This window comes from Drosophila innubila (genome assembly GCF_004354385.1).
Source record: "Drosophila innubila isolate TH190305 chromosome 2R unlocalized genomic scaffold, UK_Dinn_1.0 1_C_2R, whole genome shotgun sequence".
NCBI lineage: Eukaryota > Metazoa > Arthropoda > Insecta > Diptera > Drosophilidae > Drosophila > Drosophila innubila.
In genome coordinates this window covers 25,565,321-25,592,172 of record NW_022995374.1, presented here as the reverse complement: position 1 = coordinate 25,592,172, position 26,852 = coordinate 25,565,321, and the positions used below count along the sequence as shown (strand labels likewise).

The window sequence follows — 26,852 nt, the reverse complement described above, 5'->3', positions numbered from 1 at the left end:
AAGAATTGGAAAAGCTTATAAATTTAGCGAATAGCTTATGGCCTGAAATCTCGCTTATTTTATTTTTCATTTAGCTTACTTTAGCTTTAATAATGTATTGCATCAAAATGAAATATTTTATGAGTTTAAAGGGTTTGACGGACACACAAAAAGCTGAGCTTGTTAATTTTTGCAGATGGTTACGTAAATCGTTCATACATAATCGCGTAAATTGCTATCGGTAAGAATTCTGACGCAACCAGTCACTTTGCCACGAAATCTTACGAGTGCAAAAACAAGGTGAACTTTGTGATTAAAAATGCCGAAAATTCAATACAAATAATTATTTCGCTACGCCTGGGTGCAAAATAGCGATCATAAGGTTGGCATTTGAACAAATTATAACAAACTTTTATATATTTACATTTATTAGAATTGCATCGAAACGGAAAGAGTTGCCACTCTTACGATTTGCCCAAATATATTTAAATATGATTTCTTCAAGGGACAAATATACATCGCAGAAAGATGAGGATGAAATTCATTCTATAACTGCATATTTAAATTTAATTTAAATATTTAAAACCAACTTATTTTGTGTACTATTATTCGTTTTGACTTTGCTTAGTAGCCATATCTCCGACTAATAACAATATTTAAATTTTCTAGCAATTGATATCTGAAAAGACCCAGAACTAGCTATAAATAGCTAAGTTGGAAACAGTGCTCAAATCACCGACAAATGCCACCATACAACTGAAAGTGTCTGCACAAAACGCTAAGCATTGAGTACATTGGAAAAGTTTTCTATGGACCTGATGAAAAATTAATCTGAATCTGTTTCAGGAATATCCCCAGTAAACTTTGAAAATCATTTTAAGTTCATTAAGATGACAAATGCTTATAAGTTTCAGAATTTAATTTTAATTTTGTTGTGATGTTTTTATGTATACACTAATTCCATTGAACAGGGGGGTTGAGTAACATTTCAGTTTAAAAAAATTTAAATACAAGATATTGATTTATTTTAATATGTAAATAATCAAGAAGTTTAGTCGCATCGTGAAACCTTATGTATAATTGTATTTGTGTAAAAAGCTAAAAAATACAAACGAAATTAAATTTAAATTTACCAGCTGCAAAATAACCGATATAGTTCATAAACTAATAAATAGGTTCACTCGATAATTTCAATGACCCGTTTACTTGAACTTTTTCGGAACGAAACGTCGCAACACTACAAAACAGTCGATAGCAGCATTCAATTGTTATCGCTGTAGTTTTGCGTTTCTTGTTTTTCTTTGAAAACAACAAAATAATTATGAACTTTATTAATCAATATCAAAAATCGTTTCAACTGTATACGTGTACACCATAGACTTTAACCAGCCACAAATATACAATTAATGGATAGAAACACTGTGGATATGAATTCCTCAGACGAGGCAACACAAATGGAAATCAACATCTGCAACACGGATTCAAGGTCACATATAGTGTTGAATGATCTGCAACTCCTTGAGTTACTCTACTCGTACCCATTCCTATTTAGCAAAGCTGTGCATGCCCACGGCGATAAGGATTATGAGGAATGGGGCTGGCAGGAGGTAGCCAAGAAATTCAATTTGAGTTACAAGGGACTGGAGCTCAACACGCCGTTTACCGTTGAGGAGCTGCAGTGGCGTTGGGAAGTTCTGCGGCCAGTTTGTCCATCGCTCGGCAAAGCATGCGGCCAAATACCCGATGTACTTTGGTATATTATTTGCAAGATAAATCGATTGTTGAATGTCAAAACGCCCGCGCATATTCAACGAACATCTGCACCACAAAAATTAATATTAAATCAATTACCAATGATAGAAAAGCTAACGGAGACGCAGCAAAGGCGCTTAGAGGTCGAGGTATTAGACGCCATACTCACTCATGAGCGGAATATTCATTTAGATCCGCTGAGTAAAAAGGCGGAGAACATCGTGCAGACTCAGTACGATAATTTTTTAAGAGCGATTCGCGTCAAGGAGCTGCCTTCGAGTGATATATCTGAAATGGTCTTGGTAAGCCTCACAAACAACTCGAACACGACAAATACACTCGTAAGCACTGAAAGCAATCTTGAAGTCAAGGAGCTACCCTCAGATATTAGCTCGGAAACGTCCTCTGTTCGCACGAATGACAACTCGAATTCCACTAATATTGTAAATAGCAGCGAGTGCAATCTTGTCATTAGTAGCGTATGTCGCCTGCTGAAATCACAGGATGAAGGGCCAATCAATCAGCCTGCTACACCGCCACTGGAGATCCAACCAGCAGCAGAAAATCAGCAGGAAGGGAAGCAAGAACCTACACCAGGATCAGGAACGGAAGCCAATCTCACCAATGAATTAGAATTGCGATTCGTGCCACTGAAAAGCGCCAAATATTACACGAAAAGGGTTGTAGTGAGACTGAAACGTCTCAATCTCGACAAATACATGCCCCGATCCAGAGGCAAGCTCAGCTAAAGTACTTTCTGAAGATATTGATATGACAAGGAATTAAGTTAGTCTTATTTCAAATGCACAAAACGTTTATTTATAAAAGATATTACTATAAATTACAACTTAGAGCTATTGCTTAAACCGATTTGATTTTGTAACCACTAAACAAACAGTTTCTGAAACAAATGTACCTGCGCTATGCTTGTCACATGTTGCATGTTGCAAGCAGCTGGGGTTGCCTAAACAAAAAACATGTTGATCGACGGTCAGCAACAACTGCAGCCAAACAGCGGCTGTGAGAACATTGTACTATGCTTGTTGTTTATAGGATGAGGGCTTGTCCGGATACCGAATTGCTGGCAGTTGCTGTTGCTGATTGCGTAAGGAACTCTTGTCTATTTGGATGTTCCCGTTGCTTCTATATATTTATGAAATTCTGTTTTTTTTTTATTTTTATTAATATTAACAAGTGTCACAAGAACGAAAATATTCAACATGTCTACAAAATACAGTCATGGTAAAAAAAATAAAGCGCAGCACTAACAAGAAAACTAACAAACAACAAAGCCACAACCCAGCAGTCAGTCAGCAATTGATGTGGATGTAGATGTGGCATACTTTAGATGCGGCAGGCACAGTAACAGTGCCGGCTGCAGCTCAAAACAGCTGGTCCGCCAGATTGCCAATAAACGTAGCCAAGTTCATTGAGGAGCCCTCCTTGAATTTCAGTCCAATCGTTTTACCATACGCTTGTATAAAGATCGCGCGCACAGCATTCAGCCGTTGTTTTCGTCTGTCAATCGAAATTTAAGGGAAAAATTAATGATATTGCACAAGATTAACAAGATTATCAAGATTTTAAAAATCAAGGCTGCAAACCGATTCTGAACCGAACCAAACCGAACCTACTTCTAAAAAGCGCATAGGTTTGGATTTTTGGGTAGTATTGTGACTAACTAACTAATTTTGTAGTGCATAGGTCACTTCATTGGCATTGAAAAAATAATGCTAATGAAAACTTTACTCAAATTTAAATAACATTTCCTTAGCATGTGATTTTTTTATGCAAGTGAAATGCGATTTCATTATCATTCATTGTATTAATGATAAGTAAAATGTAATGATAATGTTTTTAGATTATCCGACGGATCATGAACCGGGCAACTACTTTGAATTATGGCTTGGTTCGAAAAAAAAAGATGATTACATAAAGTTCATTCTTTTCTTATATCGCGCAATTATTTCAGACTTTGAATAATAATGAGTATGTAAATCGAAAAATAAGTTAGATAACTAAAAAAAAATTGATTTAACAAATCATTGAAAAAAATTAGTCTTTCCAGAAATACTGATGGTTTGCAGCCTTGATAAAAGCCATGGCAGAGACATTTAACAGCACTTACAAATTAATAGATTGCTTGGAGGCAGCAGCGCTGCCGTTGTTCACATCTTTGGAGGAACCGTTTGCGAAACCGTGCGTGTTGTTGGCGCTGCTGTTACTGTTGCTACTGCTGCCGCCGCTGGCACTTGGATAGGCGGCGGTCATGTTATTGATAGTGCAGTGATAGCCATTTCCGCCATTGCACATTGGAATGTTGTCTGTTTGCTGATGTTGGTGCTGTTGCTGTGACACAAATCGCATCATATAACTGCCATTCATCATTGAGTCTATGGAGCCGGTGTCCGTAACCACCTGCCAGCTACCATTCGAAGACGTCGACTCCTGTCGCTGGCGCGCACTCGAGCCGGGCACTGAAATGGGGCTGGTACGGGATCTGCAATAAATCACCATAGGTTGTGGTAAATCTTGTAAATAAAGAAAATTTTATTCCGTACCGCTTGGGATTGGGAGATCGGCTGGTGAGCGGATTGACGAGTACTGGCGGTGCAGTTGATGCTGGCGTTGCCGCCGTTGTTGTTGTTGTGGCATAGAAGTTATCTGTTATGGACATATCACAGTTGGAACAGTTTGAGTAGCTATCATTGCTATCTTGATCGAATGCCAAAATGTAGTCCCTACAATAGAATAATAACAATAGAAATATACGATTAGTATAGCTTTAAGTTAAGTATTTTCCAATGTGGACTCACTCTTTGAGTGGCTCGTCATCGCAGCAGTCTGATTTGATGACAATGACGCTGCTGCCGCTGCTGCTGGACGTTTTGGTGCGCTTGCGGTGCTCCACAATGCTAAACTCCTCGTCTGTAATGAACTTGAGAACATGAAAGCAGAAGAACATGATGTCCTCCCCGCGCTTAAGGCGGTCTGGCAGCTGATGGCCAAACAAGTACCAGTCGTAGGCCAGGGTGAAGTACGCCATCTGCAACGCGTTCAGCGACTGATGGATGAGCCCGTCGGCCCAAAGCGATAAGCGCACCAAGGAAACAAATAGTGGCGTGCGGTCCCAGCCGCTAATGCAGTGTATCAGCAAGCCTGATTTGTCCTCCTGTATGTACTTAAGCGTGGCACGCAGATAGTTTTGAGTTATTGACACCAGATCCCATTCCCGATATTCTGGCCAGATGATGTCGATGTCGGCGGCGGGTCCCAGATTGGGTATGTTGATGTTGGCATCGTTGAACGATTGCTTCCAGTTGTAATGCAGATTCTTGGCCATGTAGTTGTTGTCCCGGAACTTTTTAAAGAACTCACATCCCGGATACGGCAGCGATAGCAGATTAAAGCTTTTATAATGCTTATTGGGATCAGCTTTCTCTGACGAGGAGACACTGCAATGGGAATGGGTTAAATTCAGAATTGTTTTTATATTATTGAGAGTCTTTGTCAATATTTGTAGCTTACGCCATGAAGTATTTTATTTTGCGATTCTCCACCATGAGATCGACTATTGTAGACACGTTTAGTGTGTGCAGCAATTGAATGTCGCTCTTGATGACCTCGTCGTAGCTGAACTGTGACTGTGACTGATCATTGATGTGATTTATCAGCGACTCGTCTGTGGTGTCCGCCTCGTTCTCCTCGCCATTGGGTGCTGCATAATTACCACTGAGGCAGTCATAAGCGTAATCCACCACCTTTCGCCCGTACGTCTCCGGCATCACGGATAGTGTAGCCGAACGGCAGATGTATTTGCCGCGGAACATTATTACAGGCACTGCAAATCGCTGCCTGCAGCGTGCGTACTTCGCCATTGTCACCAGCTCCCGCATGCGCTGTATGTCATACTGGTCCTCATAGATGGTATTCTGCTGCGACTGTTGCTGCACTGTGGGCTGCTGCGGCTGAGTCTGTAGTGGATTAGCGAATGTCACGAAGGCTTGGATGCCAACTCCAGCGGAGCTGCCATTGCTGCAGTTGCTGCCAACGCTGCTGTTTAGCGGTGTTGCTGTTGCCGTTGTACCAGATGAGCCACCTCCGACCAACCCATTGTTGGGTATTAGCGTTTTTGCCATGTGCCCATGCTCATATTCCGGTATAAGTATACGTCCAGGATATCTTGGACTAAGCAACCCATTTGAGTTGTCCAGCTCGATGAGGCTATAGTCGAGTTTGAACAGAAATTCGCATTTTTTTGAGATGCCATACTCCTGTAGAGACAATCAAGAAAAATCAAAGGATATTTATAAGAATATGTAGCTTATTTTAATAGGTCATTTGTCTTTAATTAAATACATCTAATCATAATCAGAGTTGCGGTCCAATAAAAGGCATTTTGATCACATTTGTGGAACTATATTTTCTTGTTGATGATAAATGTAGTCATTAATAGTTTCATTATAAAATTACAAAATGATCATTTTTATTTTTTTATTGATTCTCTTTAAAAATAATGACTAGCTTCAAATCATTGTAAACGGCAGTCCGCGCTAGAGATAAAAGCAGCAGGAAGAATGAAAAATATGCTACGCCTGTCCGATTAAATCAAGTTATATATCGATTAAAAAGTATAGTCTTAGTCAGGGTTATCGGATTTGGGTGATCAAGGTCATTGCCATATGCCATTTTGTAAGTTAGGACTAAGCCTTTCGATCGGTATATAACTCGATCTGATCGGACAGTCATAGCAAATTTTACAAATTAGCTGTATATATTGCTTGTCGCCTTTCGCACCCTTTGTGCTGCTTTCGTCACTAGCGCGAACTGCCGTCCGCAGTGAATATACCCTTTGACTTATTTTTTAAGTTATCTGTATAAAAAGATTACTAGTCGTATTTTAATGTAACTGCTACCGCCTATTGATCCGACATATACATACTCGTAGTTTACATAAAAACGTTGTATAAACATTAGAACAGGTCAATTTTTTCTCGACCAAGCGGTTATAAAAAACGTAATCTACGACAAATTCTTAAAAGGTTTGCCCTGACATCATGGGTCTAATATCGAAATCGAGTTTCCCGATTTAAAAGAGAAACTTCTTGTGAAATTTTCTTCCACAAACGTTTTTAAATTACTTGTTTAAACATTTTACACATGAGTTAGTTTAAAATAAATAAATTTAGTTTTTTCTATATTTTTGCCTGTTTTCTATTCAATTTGAAAATTGTCCATATACTTAACAAAATATTAAATAAAGAATTTTTACAAAATCTCAGCCCCAAAACATGATCTTTTTGATCTAAAAGGCAGGGTGTCATAGTGCTGCTATTATTATTTTTTTTCCAAACTGTATGTACATATAATTAAAGGCGATAAATGCTTAAATAGCTGATGCTTGTGAAATGCAATAAATTGAATAAAATTTTGACTGCACCTCCGTTAAATCGATGAATTTATTAATTTCGATCTGGGGAAAATCTAAAGGTTGTAGAGCTGCTAAAAATAGTAGCTAGTATAACCACAACAAATGCGCAAACAGTCAGCAAAACCTTGACAGAAATGGATGCCGTTCAAACAGGTTTGTAACACACAACAAAAGCGAACAACAAAGCATAACACAGAGAAATGCGAAAAATACTGAGAACACAAAATAGCAATTGCGGCAAAGACTTGCAAATTAGCGAACAGCATAGCAAAACAAACGTAGCAATAGTACACTCACATCAATACACACAAATACCAACACATTCATAGATATATGAATGCAGAGCGAAATAAACGAGCAAAGCAAATAAAACGCAATTGCCACAAACGGGTGTATGGGCGAGAGCCAAAGATATGTGAAAAAGAGCAGATTCAACATTGTGGTGAGAAAGATTTAGATAACTTAAGGCTTAGAAAAAATGAAAAGTGAATTGTGTGGGAATAGAAATTTAAATGTAACTCTTTGCTTGAACACTTAATAAAATCTACAAAATTTATAATTAAAAAAAGTTTGGCATTCGGCACTGCGCAAAAATCAGTTTGAGGTATAAAACCTTTTTTTTTTTGAATATGAATATGAATGAATATGTATAGTAGTGATGTAAATCTAAACTTTAGATCGAGTTTTATATCGAAATAGAAAATTTTTATTTTTAAACGCAATTGTCATCACAAAATACACGCTTACTTTGATTAGAAATCTTATTTTTTTTTGCTTCGTTTTCATGTTTTATTCAAACTTTGGTAATTTGGTAAGTTATTTTTTAATGTCGTTCAACAAAAATTTAACGATCAAACTCAATCCCACAAATTAGCTACGATGAACAAACCCCTGAGAGTTGTCGATTTTTCATGGAAATCGATTTATTCAATTCGATAGATCGTCAAAAAAATCATCGAGTTAAAGTACTCGATAATCGCTTCCGTGAAAATCGAGTTGTCGATATTTCGTTATATTTTTACATCACTAATGTGTAGAAATACTGAGTGTCTAGAAAGTCAGTAACGCTACACGAAAAAGTGAGTAACGTTAATCGTACAAATTGTTATTGTTATTGATTCTCAAAATAGAACTTATATACTACAAAAAAGATTACCATTAGTTTGTTCCACATTTTATCGCGACCAAATACTATATATGTATGCATATAATTTTTTCTTTTGGTCCTATTTCTTAAGTTCATGCATATTCTATTAAGAAAACCCGAAATCGAACCGAATCAATTTGTGAAACTATTAAACATTTTAAAACTTGGAATGTAATCGAATATCAAGAGTAATTTTAAGGCCTTGGGACTTAGCACAAATAATGGGGGTCGCGTGTTAACGTGTACTGAAAAGTGAATCAAGATTGGTTAATCAACAGAGAAGATTTTCTGAAATATATTCTACCATATTGGTTACAATGTCTCATAAAACATAAAAGATTTTCATACTAAGACTTGATTTTCGCCCGATAGGTCCTATGACAGCTATATGATATAGTGTTCCGATTTGAACCAACTTTGGTCAGGATATATAAAACCAATTGTTATGCATATTTAATCAGTTTGGTTACGATATCTAATTAAACAAAAAAGTTTTTCATACTAAGACTTGATTTTCTCCCGATCGGTGCTATGACAGCTATATATAGTGCTCCGATTTGAACCAACTTTGGACAGGATATATAAAACCAAGTCATTTGCTTATTGTATCAGTTTGGTTACGATATCTCATAAAACTTACTATGGCAAAAACTAATAATGAAAAAACTTAAAAAATATTTAGTTAACTTAAATGTATATTCTACCATATTGGTTACAATGTCTCATAAAACATAAAAGATTTTCATACTAAGACTTGTTTTTCGCCCAATCGGTCCTATGACAGCTATATGATATAGTGTTCCGATGTGAACCAACTTTGGACAGGATATATAAAACCAATTGTTATGCATATTTAATCAGTTTGGTTACGATATCTAATTAAACACAAAAGTTTTTCATACTAAAACTTGATTTTCGACCGATTGTTCCTATGGGCGCTATATGATAAGTGGTCCGATTCAAAAAAGAAAAAAAACAAACTTGACCTGCCTGCAAGATAGAGGAATCTACATACCAAATTTGGTGTGACTAGCTTTTAAATTGTTCTTATAATTTGGATATGAAATTTTTGTTTTCGATTTGTGGGCGATAAAGGGGGCGTGGCCGATGTTAAAACAAACTTGATTTCTTGCAATATAGGGGAACCTACATACCAAGTTTGGTGTCTCTATCTCTTATAGTCTCTGAGATCTAGGCGCTCATACAGACGGACAGACAGACGGACATTGCTATATCGACTCGGCTGTTGATGCTGATCAAGAATATAAATACTTTATAGGGTCTGCCACGCCTCTTTCTGCCTGTTACGCACATATGCGTTAAAACAAACCCAATAGACCCCTGTACTTTTTTTAAGTACGGGGTCTAAAAATAATCTCGCAAAACGGGAACCGAACTACATATTAAGCCTGATTGAAAAATCAAAACGAGACTTGCATGATACTAAATTGGCAATAAAGTGAAATTGAAATTACTATAATACTCTGTCCGCGATAGTAAGTACAAGTACAAAGATACACTCCCCTAGACTGAAGATTTAATGTATAAAATTGTTTGGAAGGCAAAAGAGGAGTAATAGTTTGTTGTTTTTATTTACATTAGCTAACTCCAACTCATTATCTGGAAAGTACATACATACACATATATGCACACACAAAGACAGCTGATGCTCTGTAATCGCCGCTCTTGGACGCACGCAAGAGTTGTGCGAGAGAGCGTTGTCAGTGTATGCATACATATGTATATGTATTTGTACATATGTCTTGAATGAGAAAGACAAAAGTCTTGGCGTTTTATCGGCAACTTGTTCGTTTGCGTCTCTGCAAGTGTGAGGGAATAAATCAACTGGGAAGGGGACTTCGGGGTCTGCTACGTGGTGTCGTTGATACTTGTATTGTTGTTGTTGTTACAAGCGCAAACACACACAAAGAGAATATGTATCTCTGTGTATTGAAACGCTTACTTGTTGTCTTTGCCGCTGTTATTGTTGTTGCACTTCTGTACAGCTGCTGTCACTGTTGTTTTTTTTTTTTTTTTAGTGTATTGCACATTTGCTTTTATTTTCTTTGTAAGCGCAGCGAAACACAGCGTGCAGTTTGCTGTGCTTTTTCTGCTGTGCGCCTGTTAATAAGGCGCTGTAAAACTTAAAAACAACAAACAGACGCGCGCGAAAGCGAAATAGTTTTTGCAAACTTGTTATTATTGCTGCTCTTGTCATCGCGTTGCGATTACATTGAGACGCCACTGCAATAGTTTTGCCGCAATCTTAACCACAGCAGTGCAGCAGCGACGCAGCGACGCAAGCAGCGATCAGCATCAGCTGCCGACGTGACCCAAAAAACACATTTAATATGAAGACTGCCGCTGTAACCAGCTTTGCTTACTACATTGTTTCTATCTCAATCACTCCCTCTCTGTTGGGCTCCATCTCTCTGGGCCCGTGGCTCAAGCAATGCAGTTTTCTTACAAACCCGGATTTTGAAGACTTTGCCGGTGCTGGGCAAGCAGAAATCATAGCTGCAACCGCGGCACAGTTTCAAAGTTTTCAACCGCGGTTTCTGCAACCCAGCCGAGCGACCAATCAAGAAACCAACCAACACCACCGACATCGGCAGCGACAGCAACACCGACGACATAACAGACCAAGACCAGGCCATCAGCAGCATTAGCAGCAGAGGCAAGACAAACTATGAAAAGAAAAGAAAAGCCAAAAAAAGACAGCATAAACATGTAAATAAAAGTCTCGTTTTGCTTCTCTGGCATTTTGGCAAGGTTTATCAAGAGTACCTATGGCTGTGTGTCTGATTGTATATAGGTATGCTCATACATATTCATCATTGACTGAACACGGAAAATTGCTTTTCTTGAATGAATTATTCAGGGCGAGCGACACTAGGAACAAGTTCATATCAGGCACACAGGCATGGGCCCGGGCCACTGACCACTGACCACACCTTGAGCATGCATTCTCCATTCTCCACAGTTCCGTTGATTGTTCTTGTTCTTGTGTTTACAAGAGTTTTGTTTTTAACTTTTTGCTGCGTTCAAAGACCTCAACGCATGCTTTCGATGAGCACCTCCTTTATCGAAGAACAACCTGTCGGATTGAAGAAAAAGTTTATAGAAAGAAAATTTATTTAGTCGGAAGGACTATAGTCGAGACGCCGATTAAAGGAATACCCGGTACTTACTGCTAAAAATTAAAACTGCCATTACCGCCGTTCTGTTTAACCGATCTTGATGCGATAAGAAGAATGATAGATAATAATAACAATAGATAACGCTTATTTCCAACGCTTCATGATGTTTTTAGAATTCTGTGTGCCAAATTTGGTTGCTCTAGCTCTTACAGTCTCAGACAGATAGACGGAAATGGCTATATCGACTCAACTGGCTTCCTGGATACTGGGCAAACATTAAGTTTGTTTTTATTTTTGGATTGGACCACAATCACACACAAAATCAAGTCTTAGTATGAAAAACTTCTTTGTATTTTGAGAAATCCTAGCCAATCTGACTCCATTTGTTCCTAGGTTGGTCTAATACATCCTAGTCAAATTTTGATCAAATCGTTCCACTATATCATACAGCTGCCACACGAACGTTTGGTTGTTGTTGTTCTCTCAAATATCTCAACGAACCTCACAGAATATGCATTTAAGTTGGTCTTGTACGGCCTGACAAAATTTGGTTCAAATCGGTTCACTATATCATATAGCTGTTATTAAAACAATCAGTACAGAGTGCTTGGGCACACGGTATCCTACTGTCGAGCGTGCTCGACTGCAGCCGCACCTCACCGCAATTAATTAATATTATATGTATGAATGTATTTAAACTAAATTGTTTACATTCATTGAGCTATTAAGTATCAAATCATCGTTTAAATTCCTTTCCTTTCTTTTCAAAGTGTTAATCATTTAAAACAAAATCCGGTCCATGGTCATCTCTACTAAATTGCAATATGAACGGCAAAAAATACTTGTTTTTTCCGGAAGTTGCGGCCGCACTTGAGAAGAAATTAATAATATGTTCGTGCACGTTCAATATAAGATTATAATAAAAAAAAAAAAAAAACACAATCAAGTCTGTAGGCTTTGCTGGTAGGAAGAGTTGTTGCAAACACACACACCCACACCCACACACACACCCACACACACTTATTAATTCATACTCGCATTTATACCCAGTTTCTTCTTCCAATTTGGAAAGTTGTCGCTGTATTGACTTCGATCTCTGGCTGCGATTCATGCTCGCCTGTCAATCAGTTCATCCAAAAGTCTGTCGAGGTCATTGTCATTGGCGATGAAGATGAGGTCGAATACTTTACACGGATATGTCGGCAGCAAAATCCAATAAGAAATCAAATATATTTCAAATATATATTATATATAAAATAATCTTATCGATAAAATATATCAATTACTTCGGCTAAATCATTGATATTTATTTTAAATAATGCCACGCCTAGCTCGCAGTGGGGCACAGCAATGGCATCACGCAATGTTGCCATCACTGATGCATTGTCGCCATTTCAATTATTATCGATTTTATCTGCTCGTCAACAGGCATTCATGAAGCAACAGTATGCAGCAGGGCATCGGGAACAGTAGCAGACAGTTCGACGCGATGTTGCCTGGATCAAAAATTATAATGCAAAATTCAGAACCAGCCCGTCCCTGGAAAATAGCAGGCAGATATGAAGCATTGTAACTTCATTGAGACTGGCTGCTGCGTTGCCAACTAATCGAATTCAACCCGCTGCAGCTCCAGCTGACGGCCACACTCTCTCCCGGACATGCGCCCGGGCAGCTGCAGTCCCGTAAATACTTCCAATGGCCAACTATGCAGCTTTGCTGTGCACCTGTGCCAAGTGTCTGCGGCTCGACCCACGCGCGTCCGTCAACAGCTGCCGACAACCCTCAATACAAAGCATTCACAACACAAATATAGAAAAAAAAATAATGAAACAGGCTGCATATGAGCGAACTCGGCTGTGAGAGACCCTGTACTTATTCTGTAATAACGCACATTATGGTTGCCTCTTCTTTGCCTGGGGTCTGCGCGTAATAAGCCTCGTCTTGGTGTCACTTGGACCACTTAAAACTCTAGGTCCAACTTTAATTTATTTATATTTGCCATTTCTAGTTGCATGCACCAACGTGCGCCACAAAAGTAATTAGTTCGATTTTTGATTTAAAAAAAACAGTAACAATAACAGTAGACAACAACAGCATAACACATATACGGTCGCAGTCCGCGCTAGTGACGAAAGCAGCAAACACTTTTTTGATATTTCGAGATATATTAACCAATCTGACAGATAATGCATTTAAGAATACATACTGACCAAGGATTAAGTCCGTAATCGAAACCGTAAACCTTAACCGGTATTAACCGATAGAAATTGGTAACCGTAACTGAAACCAAAAGCGATACAAGACATTATTATTAAATCGAAACCGAAAAACCGAAGTTATGCAAACGTGTATAACGTTTACTTTCCAATGGAAAGTTTCCATTCAATCAAGCACTGAACTGCAATTTGTTGTCAAGATGTAATCATCGTTTGTAAATTTGAATATCGTTCTTATTAAATAGTTTGTTTTTTAATCAAAGAATTTTTCTTTATATATTAACTTTTTTTTAACATTTCTATCACTATTTTCTTTATTTTGAACCAAAATCATACCGGTATTTCGAAACCAAAAACTACAAAATACCGGTAGCCGTTCCAAAACCGATATACGAGTAAGTATATTAACCCGAATAGCCCTGACCAAATTTTCTTGAGTTTCTTCAAGAAACTTTCAGGACTGATAAATTTGAGATCGCTGAATCCGAAAATAACATTATTTTTGTACGTCCTTGTCAGGATAATAGACAGAACCATTTTTCCGGCTGTTACCATAGTACTAGCGTTACCATATGGTAACAAGAAATGGAATAGCGAAAATTTACCGAGAAAAAGTAGTTTTTATTCCGAATTATTTTCATAATCAAAAAGAGCACTCTATTACATTTCTAATATTGTGTGCATTGCATATAGTTCAGTACTAATATTAGTTAAACGATTTAAATTTACTTGCGACGAATTGCCAAATGCCGTTTTTTGCACTGCAGAATATAGTGTCAACTTAAAGCGCATTTTTCGATCATGTATCTTCAAGAGATTGTTTCAATCAACTTTTTATCCGTTAGAGTCAACAATTTGCTCTTAGAATATCATATAAAAGTTAATTTAATGTTAATATGTACACAAACATCCGGATCACGAAGGGCCTTACTGGTTTATGGCCCAACCTAACCTTTGCCCCAAAATTTCTGATATCCAATTTTGTAACGAACGATAATAAATTTAATATGTAAACAATTTTAAATAATGTTGGGCATTTGGAACATTACTCAAAAAGGTCCCGATTCTATATTCCCAAAAATAGATTTATAGGCTGTGCCGAATGCCGAATGAATCCGAATCTAAAGTCCATTTAGATCTAGCAAATCAGGATTTTTCGTAGCCTCAAAAAAATAAAAATCGGCCATTCACCAAGCTCCGATAGCACTATGTTAGATTTGTTTTAATGGATCCATCTTGGGTTCTGCATCTTTTATTAACATTTGAAATAAACGAAAAAATATCCAAATCGGATAATATACGGCCCTTAAGGAGGTTTTATTTATTTCCAGTGACCTTAAGTGTATTTATTGTAATATTTTCTTTGATATGTGTGACACTGTAAGCTATCATTTGTCGTTGCAGCTGCTGCGCTGGAAGCAGCGCCAGAGCTTGTCGGCTTCTTTGATTTATGTGCGCCTGTGTCCCGTATTCCAAAGCGCCCACACAACGACACGGCAGCGTCTCCAGTGCATCGATGTTCACTTGGAGCTTCAGGAGGCGGTACAGTGGGCAGAAGATATTGACGCAAGTCTCGCGGCACCCACACAGGCGCTGCCAGTCGGCACAGGCGCACAGCAATGCACACAGAGCTTAGAGCGCGAGTGGGAGCGAACCAAATAACAGCCGGACAATAAAGCTAAAATCAGATGGCGTGGGCGTCCTGCGCACTCGAAACATGACGGAGACGGCGACCGTTTAGCCAGGCAACACTGTGCCAGTGTCTGCATGCAACCCCAAAATGTGCAACTGCGCTGCTGCTGCGTGGGCGTACAAAGTTTTATGCAGACTGGAAGCGATTTGGACTGAAACTGCCAGGCGAGATACACAAAACACACGGAAAGGCAGCTGCAGCTGCAGCCGTAGTCGCAAACGCATCCGTATCCGCATTCTGGCCTGACCACAGGCATTGAACAACGCGCCAATAAAACTTTGGATTACGCAGTGATTAATAATAATATACTTCTTACTGCAACAGCAACTGCCGCTGTAATTGCAATTGCAAAACGAAGATTAATACTGCATGGATCTGCAGCTGGAGGATTCAATCCTTTTGGCTTTTCTCGGCTACTTGGCTCTGGAATTATATTGCCTGGTGCGTTTGTTTTTCATTACATTCGACATATTTGGTTTTCTGCTGGCCACCATCAACACTTGGCTACATAGCAAGTAAAAATTGCAACAGTAAAAATAAAACGAGCAACAACAACAACAACAGGTGGGTTGTTGTATAGTATAGTGACACAAATATAATAATATAGAAAGTGAAATACAATTTGTCTGTATGAATATGAACATATGAATACTACGAATCTGAGATATTTTTATCTGCTGGCCAAAAACAAAACAATTCTATTTTGGCGCCCACACGATTACAGGGTCACTCTCACACACACAGAAATACAGTTGCAGTCGTGTTCTTGCTATGTCAATGTCATTGGGTAAGGTTTGTTTTAAGAACAACAAACATCGAGAATGTTGATAATAATACATACATAGTAATAATACTTTTTTTGCGTTTCTATTTTTGCATTCGAAGTTCAATATTTAATCAGTTGACACTATGGTTTCAGATTAAGTCCGATAGTAAACAAGGCAATTTGTTGCTGTTAAATTAATCAATCATTTGATACATTTAAAAATACAATCATCAATATTTTGCTTTGTTGAAAATAAGTTCAATCGAAGTGCAATAGCTTATTTTAATAACTAACAGATTCAAGAATTTGGCAGCAACTGTTATTTGAGATGACTTATGTTAGCAGAGTTATGTTATTGATGGAAATGCCATGCATATGTGCAGTATGCCAGAAACTAACAGTGCTGTTACTCAAAATGTTGTTGCAAAATTTAAAATTTTTATACATCTATTTATTTAACACCACCTATCCATTCTGACTTTATCTTTATTTAAGCACTTCATCGAGTCTGTACTGGCTGAATATAATTAATATGGCGGGCAGTGCTCAGAGAACCGGCTGGGCACACCGTATGAGAAGCTATCAATGCAAGCAAGCGGACATCAATAAACTAATCATGGAATACTTGTTAAGAGGTTGGTAAACTATCATATGATCAGCCCATTTCCTTAACTATAATCCAACACGCTGACAGAGGGCTATAAGGAAACGGCGCGAAGATTTGATGCTCAGGCCAAGAAGGAATCCGGCGCTCAGATGGACAGTCTGGAATACCGGAACTCGGTGCGAGCTGGTCAGCTTCAATATGCCATGGACATGGCCAAAAAGCTTTATCGAAGATTTGAATGCGACAACTATATGTACTTTCACATGCAGCAGATGCATCTGATCGAACTAATCCGCCAACGCAATCTGGAGAAAGCTGTTAGCTCTACTGATACAGAATCCACACAGTCGATGGCACCCAGCGAGCAAATTGAGACCTCCTCCGCCGCAGACCTCTGTCAGCAAAGCAACAGCCAGCTTGACTCAACCATAATGAAGCATGAGCAGGCCACAAGTATGGAACCCAAACTTGTTTTCCTTATCAAGTTAATACTATGGGCCCAAAGCAAGCTGGATAATGATAATAGTTTTGTGGATAACGTCAGTTTCGATGTCGATGGCGACTTTGAGTTGGAAGAGCTGATGCATGCATTGCAGCACAGCTTTTAAACCATCGATCACTATGCCTAAAAGGCGAAAAAGGTGTCTACTGCAACTATACAAATCTATATTTACATATACAAATGCGATATTTTTTTTTAGATGTGCTTAAATATAAATGTTTGAATTTCTTGATGTGCAATAAGAATCAAATGGGTTTTTTTGAGGGTGTCTTCTTCTCCTGTACAGTGAATGTGGAAATACAAAGAGGAAGAAAGGAACATGATTGGGCTATTCACTGATACAAAAGTAAAAGTAACTCACATGGTTCTCAAAATGTATACTTTTAGTTGACATTGATTGAAATTAGATTAAAAGTTAGTTCGCTTGTCTATTTTTGGCACTAAAGATAGGCTGACAGTCTATATTAGAGGTGCGTCGGAAGAGAGAACCAACACTTAGTGCTAAGCTCATCTTGTTACTCCGTGAAAGCTGAATAACCTCCGCCCCAGGACATAAGCTTGGCACCAGGGTTGAACACCTAATTTTTATCGCTAAATTCATGATGTTTGGTGTTTTTTTCGAGATGAGACCACGCTAACAGACTATTCGATTACAATTTTTTACGAGCTTGGCTTTTGAAAAGCTCCAGCTCTGTCGGGGAAAATCTGAGTTGGCAACCCTGCTGGGCACCCCTAGTCTATATGGTTATGTCGACTCGGATGTTGATGCTGATCAAGAATATATAACTTACATATATACTTTGTGGAATCTTCTACGCCTCCTCTACGCACCTCTGGCACAGGGTATAAAAAAATTCTAACAACTAAGAACAAAGAAACGGACAACCATAAAATATAGAAAGAATGCACTAAAGCGAAACGGTTGAAGTATAACCACAGCTATGGAGTTTCCGTTTTGTGATAAGAAATTCACTGTGGTAAAAGCGAGTGCATAAACTTTTAATTCTAGAATCCTTTATCGGAAATGTCTACAATTGCATACATCAATATAAAAACTAGTCGGCCGGTGCTACAGTTGAGCATACTCGACTGTTGGAGACCCCGTACTTACTATGGCAAAAACTAATAATGGAAAAAATTAAAAAATATTTAGTTAACATAAAACATAAAAGATTTGTATACTAAGACTTGATTTTCGCCCGATCGGTCCAATGACAGCTATATGATATAGTGGTCCGATTTTAACCAACTTTGGATAGGATATATAAAACCAATTGTTATGTACATTTAATCAGTTTGGTTACAATATCTCATTAAACAAAAAAGTTTTTCATACTAAAACTTGATTTTAGACCGATTGTTCCTATGGGCGCTATATGATATAGTGGTCCGATTCAAAAAAAAACAAACTTGACCTGCCTGCAGGATAGAGGAATCTACATACCAAATTTGGTGTCACTAGCTTTTAAATTGTTAATTTGGATATGAAATTTTTGTTTTCGATTTGTGGGCGATAAAGGGGGCGTGGCCAAATTTTGAAATAAACTTGATCTGCTTGCAATATAGAGGAACCCACATACCAAGTTTGGGGTCTCTAGCTCTCATAGTCTCCGAGATCTAGGTGTTCATACAGACAGACAGACAGACGGACATTGGTATATCGACTCGGCTATTGATGCTGATCAAGAATATATATACTTTATGGGGTCTGCCACGCCTCCTTCTGCCTGTTACGCACATATTCGGTAAAACAAACCCAATAGACCCATGTACTTTTTTTAAGTACGGGGTCTAATAAATATAAAAATATATAATAAATATTCTTAAAAATTTGAGTTTTACAATTAATTATGAGTTTAATATAAATAGATTCAGATTTTCAAGGGAAGTTAAACCATTGAAGGGTTGTCATATAGAATATTTGTCTCTCCTGAGTTTTTAATGTTTTGTTTTCATAGCGATTAAGTTTATGCTGATAAGAAAATACTTACGCGCTGCTGATAAACAACAAATGTTTGATAAACGAACACGCCTAGACAAAATAAACAAACATATTTAGATTTAGCAACAATATTGCAACAATGTAGCACAAGTCAACATGGGAATGCATTTCAAGTCAACTGATTGTAAACCATTCGTTTATCAGTTTTTCACTTCAGCTGAGCAATTGTTGCGAAAAGTTTGCGGCTTTCTGTCTCTTTCTTTCCCCCTGACACTCGTTCAGTCTCTCACTTACAAAAACATAAATACGCATAGGGATATTTGTTATTATTGTTGCCGGTTAACAGTTTAGGAATCTGTTTACAATCCGGTTAACAGAAAATGTTAAGGCTGCAAACATTTTTAATCATTTCTTATTTATATTTATATAACATTACAATAGAGAGGGCAATCAAATATCCAAATACGTGTCAACTTCACATTGACTAAACAAACGCAACCGTAACTGAAATGGGGGCAAGTTAGAAAAGAAAAACGCACGAAAAGTCACACGGAACGTCAAGCGAAAAACAGGCGCTCAAGCAAAAATACACACCTACATAGATGTACATATGTATGTATGTATGCATGACAGACAGCATAAATATGTACATGGAAATAAGGGAAAGTCAAAAGATTGCCATGCAGATGCTTTTGCCGGCAGTTATAAACAAAAATCAACTTATCAAATTGGGCAGCCATTTTGGCAATCGCTTTGGGCGCGGCCACTAGATTCCTGAGGTCTTTAATGTGCAGAGTGTAACAGAGTGGAGCTTAACTTGGCCGTAAGTCAGCCCTGTAAGCAATTCCTCAACCCCCATAAAACAGTGTGTCACTGTTACTTGCAATGTTATTGCTATTTAGTACTGTTACTGCACGTGCACGTGTGCCTTAGTGTATGTCACAGGCATTTTAGAGTAATACCAAAATTACTTACCGCACTCCCTTCCTCAAAGGCCACTGCCTCGAATGATTTTTTTTCGAAAATTTCTAATAGATCGTGTAAATCCTGCTGAGTCACATTGACCATGTCGTTTAGCGTTATGCTGCACATTATTGCGGAGCTGCATTTACTGTACGTTTGCGTGGGTGTCACGTTCGTATGTAAAATTCTATTTTAAACACACACTCACACTTGAACAATTATTCGCAAAAACACAAGCACACACAATTAAAAGTCAAAAATAGTAATATACTTATGTATTTAACCAAATTCTGTTCTTGACTTTTGCTCTTCTCTTTTATCTACGTCTTTGCCTGATTTTTTTATGTCTATTTTGTCGTTTTCAAGTTTGTTTTTGTCAACGCCTTGTTAGACAAAACGCGACGTCATCAACTCCGACCACGACGTCAGCATGGAATTCGGCATCACTGTTCGAAAAAACATACAACAACTGCACACGTATAACATGAATTTTAACAAATTCTATTAACTAATTACGCGCTGGCGTTTATTTTTAATTTAATTACGACGTAAATCGCGGACACGGACTGAAAACACACGTTTGACACACGGGACTGTTTTTTAACATACGAACCACAATGCTCTTTTAATGTTGTTGCTGTTGTACTCTAATGGCTCTGTTATTATCTTATGTTAGTTTGAAACCACTGTTGGCAACTAAGCTATTTTATAGCTAGCTCTGGGTATTTTACTAGTAGTCTATCGCCCAACCGCCACAATCTGTCGGGGCTGGCAAAAATTTCTGAAACACTTGTTTAATTTTGCAACAAAGTTAAAATTAATTAACCAATTTTAATTCAAAATTAAAAAAAAAAACTAGTGAGCCGGAGACCCCGTACTTACTATGGCAAAAACTAATAATGGAAAAAATTAAAAAATATTTAGTTAACTTAAATTGGTTACGATGTCTCATGAAACATAAAACATTTTCATACTAAGATTTGATTTTCGCCCGATCGGTCCTATGACAGCTATATGATATAGTGATCTGATTTGAACCAACTTTGGACAGGATATATAAAACCAAGTTATATGCCTATTGCATCAGTTTGGTTACAATATCTCATTAAACAAAAAAGTTTTTCATACTAAATCTTGATTTTCGACCGATTGTTCCTATGGGCGATATATGATATGGTGGTCCGACTAAAAAAAGAAACATACTTGATCTGCCCGCAGTATTGAGGAATCTACATACCAAATTTGGTGTCACTAGCTTTTAAATTGTTCTTATAATTTTAATATGAAATTTTTTTTTCGATTTGTGGGCGATAAAGGGGGCGTGGCCAAATTTTGAAATAAACTTGATCTGCTTGCAATATAGAGGAACCCACATACCAAGTTTGGGGTCTCTAGCTCTCATAGTCTCAGAGATCTAGGTGTTCATACAGACAGACAGACAGACGGACAGAGGTATATCGACTCGTCTATTGATGCTGATCAAGAATATATATACTTTATGGGGTCTGCCACGCCTCTTTCTGCCCGTTACGCACATATTCGTTAAAACAAACCCAATAGACCCCTGTACTGTTTTTTAAGTACGGGGTCTAAAAAACATAGATTTTTAATGAATGTTATGTATTCTTCACCCATCAGGGGTGAATTTGGTGTTATTTATTCTAATAAAATACATAAGAATTTTGTCATTCGACAAAATTTTAACAATAGTTTCAAAAGAACTTTTCGATACAACTCTACTATATATTAAAAAGTTTTGCATTAAAACTCAAGACCTGTTTTGTAGACATTATCTTTATTATATTATTTAACATTTAGATTTATTTTTCAGCATTTTGAACAACTATAAATGTTATTTTAGAGTCTGGTGTTAACAGAACTTCGTGTTTTTTAGTGCGAACTCTCATCATCAACAATTCATCCGTGGGATCAATTTTTTCTATACCTCTCTCCAATTTGCCCCTAATCTCTTGAAAGAGGCCAACAAATTTCACGGACGTATTATGTTCCATCGTGCTTTTTACTGGATGCCCTAGTTCATTAATAACAATAATGTCACGGATATTTTTCTTTTCTTGGATTTGTTTGAATGCTTCTTCCACATATCGACGTGTTCGGGGTGACTAAAGCAGATAAAGTTCATAAACATGGATTTGATTAAATTTAATTAATTTAGTACCTTTTCTGGAGGACTCTGGAACATGTTTAATAACAAAAGGTCGGCTACTTTTTTAGTCTGTATCTTACTATATTTTTAAGTTGTCATGGCAAGTTTTTATGGTAACGGCTGTTATATGGGTTTGTGGGTCAACAAGAAATTTCGTTTAAATTCCGCTGATAAGTGTGACCCGATCACAAAATTTAAAAGGGATTATTCCACAAACTAAGTTATATCATGCAACATTAATTAGTTTTGTAAGTCCTGGTCGAGGGTGTTTTAAGTTTCTGCAATTGATTGAGTACCTTTTCTGGAGGACTCTAAAACATGTTTAATGTTTAAGTGTGACCCGATCACAAAATTTCAAAGGAAATCCTCAGACTAATTTATACCATGCAATATTAATTAGTTTTCTAAGTCCTGGTCGCGTGTGTCTTAAGTTTCTGCAAATTATGGAACAAGCAAAACAAGACTTCGCAAAGTATATATATTCCTGATCAGCAATAATACCCTAGATGATCTAGCTATGTCCGTCTGCACCAAAGGATCTCAGAGACACTAAGAGCTCATTTTAATATTCTGAACTTTTTTCGATAATAACACAGCCATACAAAAAAATATTTTTTTCCTGATCTGGGGGTCAGACTATGCTTACTACCCCCGCATTAGGAAAAAAAAAATATATTTTTTTTGTGGCTGTGTAATTTCCAAAAATTTCTGATATCCAATTTTGTGACGAACAAAATTCAGTTTAATATAAAAATTTTAAGCAAAAATATAAATTAATAATTTAAAATAAACTAAAATTGGCATTGTGCACTGTGCGCAAAAAGGGCGAGCTTCTTTGTAAATAAAAATTACTTTTTGCGCAATGCCGAATGCCAATTTTCGCTTTTATTTTATTAATTTATATTTTTATTTAAAATTTTTAGATTAAACTGAATTTTGTTCGTCACAAAATTATATATCAGAAATTTTGGAGCTTGGAATTGCTTGTCAATAGACTTTACCTCATGTAGAGGTTTTTTTTGTGAGATATCTGAAACTTTTGAAATTGCTTTTGCTTTTGACATTGTAACTTTATCAGGCAGATAGTAAAATATATAAATTTAGTTGTTCGTTCATATTAAAAAAAAATGTTTTCTTTAATTATAAAGGAAACAAGGGGACTCCGCCCCCTGCTCGCTTCGCTCCCGTTGCTACAGTCGAGCATACTCTACTGTCGGAGACCCCGTACTTACTATGAAAAAAAAAAGTTTTCATACTAAGACTTGGATGTCGCCCGATCGGTCCTATGACAGCTACATGATATAATGGTTCGATTAGAACCAACTTTGGTAGGATATATAAGTCTAACTTAAAGGCATATTCTATTAGTTTGGTTACGATAACTCGTAAAACAAAAAAGTTTTACATACTAAGACTTAATATTGACCCGATCGGTCCTATGACAGCTATATGATATAGTAGTCCGATTTGAACCAACTTTGGTCAGGATATATAAAACCAAGTTAAATGGATATTGTATTACTTTGATTGAGATAATCTCATAAAACGAAAAAGTTTTTTCAACTAAAACGTGATTTTCGACCGTTAAAAAAATGTATATATTCAGTTAACAGGTAATATCATCCAAGCCCCTTAGCCAAAATTTATGTTTCATATACCAAAAAACGCAAAATTTTACGATCTACAACATATTCAAATTTAATAAATAAAATCGATAGAGCTGTTTTGTCAGATATCGCCAAATTGTATGGTAAAGAACCTGATTTCCCCAGTAAAATGTTACCTAAGTACTTTCTTAAAAAATAAAATATTTTACCAAAAGGCCGCAGCGGCCGCATTAGCTGCAATCATTACAATTTTTCTCTTCCCACTTACACTCCCTTATCTCATAAACCAGGTGAGACAGCAAAAGTTTTTGTAAGCTAGGACTAAACCTTTCAATCGGTATATAACTCGATCTGATCGGACAGTTCGCACCCTTCGTGCTGCTTTCGTCACTAGCGCGAACTGCCGTCCGCAGTGATTCGTTGATTTTCAATTTTCTCCTAATTTTAAAGCCACAGCTTGTAACTAAATAGAACCTGTATTATGATTATTGATACCATACAAGTAGATCGCTTTTAAGAATCCCAATAAAATAATTATTTATTTAATTTTTGATTTAAACAAAGCAGAGTAATATATACGTTAATAATACCAGACTGTTCTGGTATACCAGATGGTTATTAATAAATACTGAATCAGTATTTATTAGAACGCGTTAGAGGTCGCGTGCGGCCACACTGATAAATGTAAATTTTAGCTTGAGCATATTTCAAAATGCAATAACTTTTCAATAAATTAAAACTTAGATAAAAGTTTAAAATTTAAGACAAAATTAAGGTTAACATTTTAATAAAACCTTAAAGTTCGTCAGCCCTCGGCAAGAGAAGTTAGAAAATTTAATTCTAAGAAAATTCTTTAAAAAATTCCAGCAAAAAAAAGTAAAATCCGAAAATGGGTACTTATTTCTTTTAAGTACAAAAAATCGAGCCAGATCCGAAAGATTTTTCTGTGTGGCAACACTGGAAGAGAGTCATTGAGGGAGAGAGAATCTGGTTTATTGAACAAACAAGAGTTTTTTATTTATATGCAGTTAAGTTGCAAACGGTAAAGTTAAGTTTTATTCGTAATGGTAAGTTTGTAATTTGCTTATAAATTTGTGTATCATTTAGTTTTCATTTACAGTCTCAAGAAGTTGAGGAAACGCTAAAAAGAATTCAAAGCCACAAAGGTGTTGTTGGTACAATTGTTGTCAATAATGAAGGTGGGTAATTTCGAGTAGATAAAAAAAATTTTCTGAACATTTCGCATGCCTTATTAACGCATTGTTGGCTTATTAGGTATTCCAGTGAAGTCAACGCTTGACAATACGACGACCGTTCAATATGCTGGCTTGATGAGTCAACTGGCCGACAAGGCTCGAAGTGTGGTGCGTGATCTGGACCCGTCCAACGATATGACATTCCTTCGAGTCCGTTCAAAGAAACACGAAATAATGGTTGCACCTGATAAGGACTTCATTCTAATTGTAATCCAAAACCCAACAGATTAAATGCTTTTAATGCGAACTACTTGCATGTTTTTTTATGTATCATGTACATACATGATTCTTTATAAATTGTATCATGTATGAGCAAGAAATGTAAAATTATTAAGTAACCAAAATTTAACCCAAAATGAATTTGTTCAATTGCTCAGACCTTACAGAAAGTCTAAGCAAACATTCAAATGATGACGTCATAAAAACATCGGACATTGCAGATAACACTATTCAACAAATTTGAACTTTTTGGCTATTACACGAACATTTTAATTTTTAGAATTTTTTTAAAATTTGACGTTTATTTCGTACTTTCAAAAGCTTTACCTTTTCTGAAAGCTACTGAATATGTTCGGCACTTCGGCAATTATTTTGGGCTCTTAAACGCAATCGCCGGCTTCACCAACGGCGTAGATCTTGTCCTCGATCACAACAAACGTGAGCTCCTTGTCTATGTGCTCGAAATTCGGCTGCAGCAACAATTGCTTTGCATGCCGAATGCCAGGTTCCTCCTTGTAGCTTCAGATTGCGCATTTTGTTTCTTAATTATTGTCATTAACAACAACAACGTGCTGGTGTGGAACAATGTTTCCAGCTTAGCTTTTTTATAGCTAGGTCCGGAAATTTTCAGAGTTCTTTTGCTAGGAAAATTTAATAAAATTGCTATTAGCTGGAAATCTGGCTATTTTAAATATATATTCAGCTAAGTTTTCCTATTAATATTTTAAGTAAAACTGTCCCACAATAACAAATTTAACAGAAACAGCTATTGTTCCCCCTAAAAACTTGCCAGCACTGGTTTGAATGAATGACACCAGATGCAAAGGTTGCCACCCTACAAAATTTCCCGATATGGTTTGATTTTTTGTACTTAAAAAAATAAGTACATTTCCGAAAGTGGGTATTCTTAATTTTTGTACCCATTTTCAGATTTATAATTTTTTTTTTTGTTAGAATTATTTAAATTCTTGCATAGTTTTTTTTTTTAGAATTTTGTCGATTTTTTGATATAATTTTTTTTTTTAAGAATTAAATTATGTATGTTCTTTCCCCGAGTGCTGACAAACTTCAAACCTATATTAAAATGTTTTCCTCAATTTTATCTAAGATCGATTTTTTAATTTTCATCAAATAACTAAGTTATTTCAAAGTTATTGCATTTTGAAATTTTCATTCAATTAAATTTAAATTTATCGGCTTGGCGCCAAATTTCAGATATTTTTTTTGTGTTGTGCGAACTCACATTCAACTTTTAAAACAAAACTATAGGTTGCGTACTTATCTTTAACAAAACAGACTAGAGGTGGCGCCATGTGGCGGTACGTTGATACACCACCTGATTATGACGCGTAGAGATATCGTTTATATCGATAGATCACATTAATTAATATTAATTTAAATACATTAAAATTCGAAATCTTACAGATTCTAAAACAAATTCATGCCAAATACCTTGTCCCTAGCT

At 36.8% G+C, this 26,852-nt stretch overlaps 5 protein-coding genes across 8 annotated transcripts; 3 read left to right on the top strand and 2 right to left on the bottom strand.

The window, feature by feature from the left end:
• The first annotated feature begins 1,248 nt into the window (after positions 1-1,248).
• On the top strand, positions 1,249-2,597 carry LOC117784320. Its single transcript, XM_034622020.1, has one exon. It carries the CDS (start codon positions 1,386-1,388, stop codon positions 2,478-2,480), a length of 1,095 nt encoding a protein of 364 aa, XP_034477911.1. The 5' UTR covers positions 1,249-1,385; the 3' UTR covers positions 2,481-2,597.
• On the bottom strand, positions 2,532-20,771 carry LOC117784318 (myotubularin-related protein 14). Its single transcript, XM_034622017.1, has 6 exons — positions 20,151-20,771; positions 5,260-6,005; positions 4,548-5,186; positions 4,293-4,472; positions 3,860-4,231; positions 2,532-3,249 (listed from the first exon to the last, which is right to left on the bottom strand). The coding sequence occupies exons 1-6, from the start codon at positions 20,265-20,267 to the stop codon at positions 3,114-3,116; spliced, it is 2,190 nt and encodes a 729-aa protein (XP_034477908.1). The 5' UTR covers positions 20,268-20,771; the 3' UTR covers positions 2,532-3,113.
• Positions 9,757-25,418, top strand: LOC117784322 (dynein light chain roadblock-type 2). 3 transcript variants are annotated; one of them, XM_034622024.1, is made up of 4 exons: positions 9,757-9,768; positions 24,946-24,979; positions 25,033-25,111; positions 25,188-25,418. In XM_034622024.1, the coding sequence occupies exons 2-4, from the start codon at positions 24,977-24,979 to the stop codon at positions 25,397-25,399; spliced, it is 294 nt and encodes a 97-aa protein (XP_034477915.1). In that variant the 5' UTR covers positions 9,757-9,768; positions 24,946-24,976; the 3' UTR covers positions 25,400-25,418. The 3 variants fall into 3 exon arrangements, with proteins under 3 accessions (XP_034477915.1, XP_034477916.1, XP_034477914.1); XM_034622025.1 differs by lacking the exon at positions 9,757-9,768 and adding an exon at positions 20,938-20,948; XM_034622023.1 differs by lacking the exon at positions 9,757-9,768 and having other exon boundaries at positions 24,863-24,979.
• On the top strand, positions 15,572-17,478 carry LOC117784321 (glucose-induced degradation protein 8 homolog). 2 transcript variants are annotated; one of them, XM_034622022.1, is made up of 3 exons: positions 15,572-15,799; positions 16,620-16,759; positions 16,819-17,478. In XM_034622022.1, exons 2-3 carry the CDS (start codon positions 16,657-16,659, stop codon positions 17,337-17,339), a joined length of 624 nt encoding a protein of 207 aa, XP_034477913.1. In that variant the 5' UTR covers positions 15,572-15,799; positions 16,620-16,656; the 3' UTR covers positions 17,340-17,478. The 2 variants fall into 2 exon arrangements, with proteins under 2 accessions (XP_034477913.1, XP_034477912.1); XM_034622021.1 differs by having other exon boundaries at positions 15,572-15,922.
• On the bottom strand, positions 21,959-22,341 carry LOC117783812 (dynein light chain roadblock-type 2). The gene is made up of 2 exons (XM_034621357.1): positions 22,318-22,341; positions 21,959-22,261 (listed from the first exon to the last, which is right to left on the bottom strand). Exons 1-2 carry the CDS (start codon positions 22,339-22,341, stop codon positions 21,959-21,961), a joined length of 327 nt encoding a protein of 108 aa, XP_034477248.1.
• Positions 25,419-26,852: the final 1,434 nt, after the last annotated feature.